At 43.4% G+C, this 6688-nt stretch overlaps 1 protein-coding gene across 5 annotated transcripts in view; it reads left to right on the top strand.

The window, feature by feature from the left end:
• LOC307002245 (serine/threonine-protein kinase Nek5) overlaps positions 1 to 6688 on the top strand; it is a 36804-nt gene that overhangs the window by 3001 nt on the left and 27115 nt on the right. For 3 of the 5 annotated variants that reach the window (XM_079619661.1, XM_079619660.1, XM_079619658.1), the window contains exons 2-4: positions 507 to 603; positions 1104 to 1201; positions 2938 to 3021. In XM_079619661.1, the coding sequence (XP_079475787.1) occupies positions 561 to 603; positions 1104 to 1201; positions 2938 to 3021 (225 nt within the window). In that variant the 5' untranslated portion in view covers positions 507 to 560. The remainder of the gene's footprint in view (positions 1 to 506; positions 604 to 1103; positions 1202 to 2937; positions 3022 to 6688) is intronic. The other 2 variants (XM_079619659.1, XM_079619662.1) reach the window with 2 other exon arrangements.

A 6688-nucleotide genomic window follows, 5' to 3' on the forward strand; every position in this document is an offset into this window, starting at 1 on the left:
CTCTCTCAGTTGTGTGTGTGTGTCTGTCTCAGTTGTGTGTGTGTGTGTGTGTGTGTCTCTCTCTCTCTCTCTCATTTGTCTGTGTGTGTGTCTCTCTCAGTTGTGTGTGTGTCTCTCTCTCATTTGTCTGTGTGTGTGTGTGTGTGTGAGAGAGTGTTTGTTTCTCTCAGTTGTGTGCCTCTCTCTCTCTGTGTGTGTGTGTGTGTGTGTCACTCTCTCTCTCAGTTGTGTGTGTGTGTCTCTCATTTGTCTGTGTGTGTGTGTGTGTGTGTGTGTATGTCTCTCTCATTTGTCTCTGTGTGTGTGTGTGTGTGTGTGTGTGTCTCTCTCTCTCAGTTGTGTGTGTGTCTCTCTCTCATTTGTCTGTGTGTGTGTGTGTGTGTGTGTGTGTCTCTCTCAGGTGTGTGTGTCTCTCTCTCTCATTTGTGTGTGTGTGTGTGTGTGTCTCTCTCTCATTTGTGTGTGTGTGTGTGTGTCTCTCATTTGTCTGTGTGTGTGTGTCTCAGTTGTCTGCTCGGGATAAGGACGCCTCCAGAAAGGAAGTGACTCTGCTGTCCAAAATGAAACATCCAAACATCGTGGCGTTTTATAAATCATTTTACGGTCAGTGTTCTGCATCTGTCCTGATTTATTCTTTATGTTGTGTGTGATATAGATTGGATTAAATATAATAACCTTACTTAAAAAGGCTTTTTAAACCAATTTTCTGAACAAAAGTTCTTCCAGTAACATTAAAAGAACGTTTGTTCAAGTTATCTGGTCATTAATAATGTTCTCAGATTTTAGCACAAAAAAAAAATCATAGAAGTTAATAAACTTTTCTTTTTCTTTTTTAAATGTTACTACTTGTTTCGGAATGTTCAGAGAACATTCAAAAGTAACATTCTCGTAATGTTTGCAAAATTCTAAAATGGAATGTTCGCTTAACATTCATGTAACCAAGAAAAAATAAGGATGTTTTGAACGTTCGTAGAACATTCAGAAATAATGTTTTTATAACCTAATGGAAATGTCAGCAAAAAGTTCTTGTAACATGTTATCTGGGAGATCCTGCTGGACATGAACACACACTAATGTGTAGTGTGTTTGTGTGCGCTCTCCAGACAGAAGTAACCTCTACATCCTGATGGAATACTGTGACGCCGGGGATCTGATGAACAGGATCAAGATGCAGAGAGGAAAACCCTTCACAGAGCAGCAGGTCAGAGCTTCACACACACTCCACACTCACCAGATCCTGCGCGAGTGGTTTTCCAGTTACTCAGCATTTCCACAACGATACCTTGGGGGAAACTAGCCTGGTCCTACCAGACTCTCGTACAGATGCAGCGATTACTATTTTCTAGGCCGATTCATTGAGTTTGACCTTCCGATTCCGATTAAATTTTTTACTAACCACTTTACAGCACACACAAATATTTATTTTCTATATTTTTATTTATTTATAAGGGTGCTTTCACACCTGCCTTGTTTAGTTCGCTTGAATCGCACTAGAGTTCGTTTTCCGAATTGGTGCGGTTCGTTTGGGCAGGTGAGAAAGCTGCAATCGCACCAAACAAGTGTACCGAGACCTCCTAGGAGAGGTGGTCTCGCTTTCAAACGCTCGGTACGCTTTTTTTTTGTGGTGAGAACGTGATCCGAACTCGAACAGACCCAACTGTCAGAGAACTGCACATTTTTGGACTAAACCAGCTTCCGTAGTCAGCCGCGCTGTGCATTATGGGATGAGGAATAATGTTTGTTGACATTTTGCACTAGCATGGCAGCTCGCGGACAAACTTGGAGTTCTGAGGAGGTGCGGAGCTTCATAGAAATATGGCCTGATGACCATATTAGCTCCCAACTCTCCAAAACCCATAAAAACAGCGAAATATTTGCTTTATTTAGTAAACAGCTCAGGGAAAGGGCATTAAAACATTCTGTTCAAGCCGGTTCCTCGATTCATTATGAAATGTAATTGTTTGCCTAAAGTGGTGTAGACAAACTATGTAATATACTATGACCAGGGATACTGCAGTCGTCTCTCCATAGTCAAACGCTGTCTGCCGGATTTTCCTCCTCTTTGTTTACTTCCGGGAGCTCTGAAATTTTCCCGCACGTTAATTCTGACCAATCGAAGTGCAGTTACCTCTGGCCAACGAGTGATGTGGATTTTGTCACGTGACTGCATTTTGGTTCGTTTCATCAACTCATCATCTGATTCGGACCAGAGCAATCAAGTGTGGTGTGAAAAGGAACCAAAACGCATGAAAATGATACAAAGTATAATTTTTCGCCCTTAGTCCGAACACCATATACTTTTACCCAAACTGAATAATAAAAACAAGTTAAAATGGGTACATTTTCTATAAATATTTTTGAGTCTTTCTTTTCTGACGTAGTCTACTCCAGTTCTTGTTCAAACACACTAGACATGCAAATTCTGTGCAGTTTGGGTATTTTTTATGTGAATTCATATTTATTCTGTCCATCAAACGTGTGCTTTCACTTTAATTGAGCGTGAGCAGCGCAGCAGAAATAGACTCGGCGCTGAAACCCGCGCTTCACTGCCGCTAACAATCGCTAACGTTTGGTCGTGACGAAACTTCAACTCATTATATATTATTGATATTATTGCATATGCATTTGTAGGAGTTTCTCTTTCAGACGCAGGATTTCTGTGAGGAGAGGATTTAATGAATACTATGGTTTGCGCTTGTCAATGTACTGGTATTTGCAGCATTATTAACCACCCCAAAAAAAGGCCGTCTTAAACCAGACGCTAATGTGCGCTGCTCTCGTAGATTGTGCTGGTCATTACAGAAATGATCCGGCTGCGTCTGTTCTTTAATTTGAGCAGAACTTTCACTCCCATCAGCACTTTTATGGGGATTTCGCTCTCACACTAATTTGTCCTTTTAGTAAATCTGGCTCTTAGTGTGTTGGTGTGTGTTTCAGATTGTGGACTGGTTTGTGCAGATCTGCTTGGGACTGAAGCACATCCACGACAGGAAGGTCCTGCACAGAGACATTAAAGCTCAGGTACTGTTACACACATGTGACCAGGGGTGGGGAAAGTTACTTTGAAAATAATGCATTACAATTAGGGATGGGCAACGATTAATCGCGATTAATCGCATCCAAAATAAAAGTTTGTGTTTACATAATATATATGTACCGTGTATAATTATTTTGTATATATAAATGGTAAATGGACTGCATTTATACAGCGCTTTCACAGACCCAATGGCCTCCAAAGCGCTTTACATGTTGCCTCACATTCACACACCGACGGCGGTGTCAGCCATACAAGGCGCCATCCAGCTCGTCGAGATGAGCTGGGGTTAGGTGTCTTGCTCATGGACACCTCGACACTTGGTCAGGTGGAACCGGGGATTGAACCACCAACCTTTTGGTTTGTAGAAAACCTACATGAACCACTGCCGCCCCACACACACATGCATGTATATATTTAAGAAATATTTGCATGTACTGTTTATATATTTATATATATATAAATTAGGGCTGTCAAAAGATTAATCGTGATTAATCACATCCAAAATAAAAGTTTGTGTTTACATAATATATGTGTGTATACTGTGTAGAATTATTATGTATAAATACACACACATTCATGTATATATTTAAGGAATAATTTATATTATATATCAATATTTTATATATAAATTGTCATAAACTGCTCGAGGACGCAGACAGTGGTGATCCAAATGCAGGCTTTAATGAGAGGAGAATCCAGAGACAGGTACAAGGAAACAGGCAGGGGTCAAAACCAGGTAAGCAGTCCAATATCAGAAGTACAATGCAGGGAGAAGGCAAACGGGAAAACCAGAAACAGGCAGAGAATCCAGGAACCGTGAAACTAGAAAATACAAAGGAACTCGGAAAACGCTGGGTAATGCAGTCTGACACAAACAATACTGAGCACTGGTGCAACGGGCCACTCAGGCTTAAGACAGGTGCGCTAAACAAGATAATAAAACACAGGTGCATAAAATCAACATTAATCAGTCCAGAGTAAAACATAATAACGAGTGAAACAGAGAAGGAGTGCCCCCCAGTGGCTCACGCGGGCACTCCAGCCGCTGATTGTCACATAACCCCCCCTCTAAGGAGCGGCTTCCAGACGCTCCAAAGAGCTCCGGGGGGAGGTCAACGGGGGATGGGATGGAGGGCCAGGCCCGTGCAGGGGAACGGGACCAGGACACAGGCAGACCGGGCCTGGGCCGTGGAGCGTTGGCGACCAGGGCGGAGCAGGGCGTGCTGACGGCCAGGGCGGAGCACACTCAGAAGGGAGACAGGGTGGAGCACACTCCACACAGGACCAGGGCAGAGTACACTTAACAGGGGACCAGGGCGGAGCACACTTAACAGGGGACCAAGACGTAGGGAGCACAGGGCTGGACAGGACCAGTGACAAGAGCTCAGACGAAGGTGGACGTGCAAAGGTCCATGTAGGCGCCGCCTCCATGGCCCTCACAGGGTACCTACGGCCCCCCCCCAAAAAATACTTGGGGAAGTCTAAGGCTAAAGCCTCCAGGCTGGAAACCGCCACAGGAAGAGGCGCAGGTAAAACAAGGCGCAGAGGCGGGGCCGGCAGGGCGAGGCGCAGAGGCGGGGCCGGCAGGGCGAGGAGTCTGGGAACGCCCTCCGGAGCCTGGCGAGCCCAACGAGTCCTTCTTCTCCTGCGACGGCGCTTCACTGGGCTTGATTCAACACTTGACTCATTGGACACACTGGACTCACTCGATTCTCTTGACTCACTCGGCTCACTCGATTCACTCGGCTCACTCGGCTCACTCGATTCACTCGGATTCACTCGGCTCACTCGGCTCACTCGATTCACTCGGCTCACTCGATTCACTCGGCTCACTCGGTTCACTCGGCTCACTCGGTTCACTTGGTTCGTCGAGGCTGACGTGAAGCTCTGGTTCATCGAGCGCGGTCTCGGCTGGGCTGACATGAAGCGTGGGTTCGGTTGGCACGCGCTCAGACTCAGTAGAAAACCCTTGAGGCAGGAATACAACTGAATTCACGTGAAGTGTCCGAACGTCGGGATTCACATGTTGCGTGGATACGGCGGACCCCTTACGAAGCGCTGCTTCACCGGGAGACAATTGATGCGTGGATTCAGTGTACAATGGCGAATCGCCGGGCTTTCTGTGAAGCAAAAGTTCCAAAAAATCCACAGTAAAAAGCGAACCGCCCATGGAAAGGGCCAGGTCAATATATTGGGTTAGAGTCCAGCTTGAACTTGGAAACGGTATAGCAGAGCCGAGCGGTTCAGACAGTCCTCCCCGAAAGAACATCATTAAACAGAAATCATCTAAATAGGACTGACGAGAGAGCTTCAAAAAATCGGTCACAAAAACCTTGAGAGGACGTTCCCCTTGACGGAGGCATACGATCTGCGCTGTGGGATCCATGACGAGGTCCGTGTCTCTCTCAGCCGCTGGATCAGTAGAGGCTCAGTATTCTGTCATAAACTGCTCGCGGACACAGACAGTGGTGATCCAAATGCAGGCTTTAATGAGAGGAGAATCCAGAGACAGGTACAAGGAAACAGGCAGGGGTCAAAACCAGGTAAGCAGTCCAATATCAGAAGTACAATGCAGGGAGAAGGCAAACGGGAAAACCAGAAACAGGCAGAGAATCCAGGAACCGTGAAACTAGAAAATACAAAGGAACTCGGAAAACGCTGGGTAATGCAGTCTGACACAAACAATACTGAGCACTGGTGCAACGGGCCACTCAGGCTTAAGACAGGTGCGCTAAACAAGATAATAAAACACAGGTGCATAAAATCAACATTAATCAGTCCAGAGTAAAACATAATAACGAGTGAAACAGAGAAGGAGTGCCCCCCAGTGGCTCACGCGGGCACTCCAGCCGCTGATTGTCACATAAATATAACCAATTTTTCTTAAATATATACATGATTGTGTGTGTTTTTATATATATAAATAATTATACACAGTACACACACATATATTATGGAAACACAAACTTTTATTTTGGATGCGATTAATCGCGATTAATCTTTTGACAGCCCTATTATAAATATTTTATATATATATAAATAAAAAATCTTAAATATATATACATGTATGTGTGTGTGTTTATATATACAAAATAATAATACACAGTACATATATATTATGTAAACATAAACTTCTATTTTGGATGCGATTATTCGCGATTAATCGTTGCCCATCCCTAAAAATATTGTGTTAAAAAAGTAATGCATTGCGTTACTTACTTACTTTTTTAGAAAAGTAATGCATTACGTTACTTTTGCGTTACTTTTTTTCACCTGATCTGGGCAAAAAAAAGTGATATTTTTGGGCAAATGTAAAGACCCTTTCACATTCACACCAAAAGTGAAATAATAATCCTCAGGCTGAAGGAAATGCATATTCACGTGTGTATTGTAGAGGAACAAACCTTTCTATGCTGTTATTCTGGAGAACACAACAATAGAGGCAGGAGAAAGAAAGTTTAACACTCACTTTACCAATAAAGACTAAAGAATCTATAGTCATTTTTGCTTAACTGAATAATCGGATGTCAGAAGCAAGTACATTTGGTCAATAAAGTGAGATTATTAATTTCAATCATTTAATTTTTTTATGAAGCACAAATAAACACAATAAAAGTTGACCACTGTGCTTTACAAAGAAAAAAAACACAG

This window comes from Phoxinus phoxinus, assembly GCF_949152265.1.
Source record: "Phoxinus phoxinus genome assembly, chromosome: 7".
Lineage (NCBI taxonomy): Eukaryota > Metazoa > Chordata > Actinopteri > Cypriniformes > Leuciscidae > Phoxinus > Phoxinus phoxinus.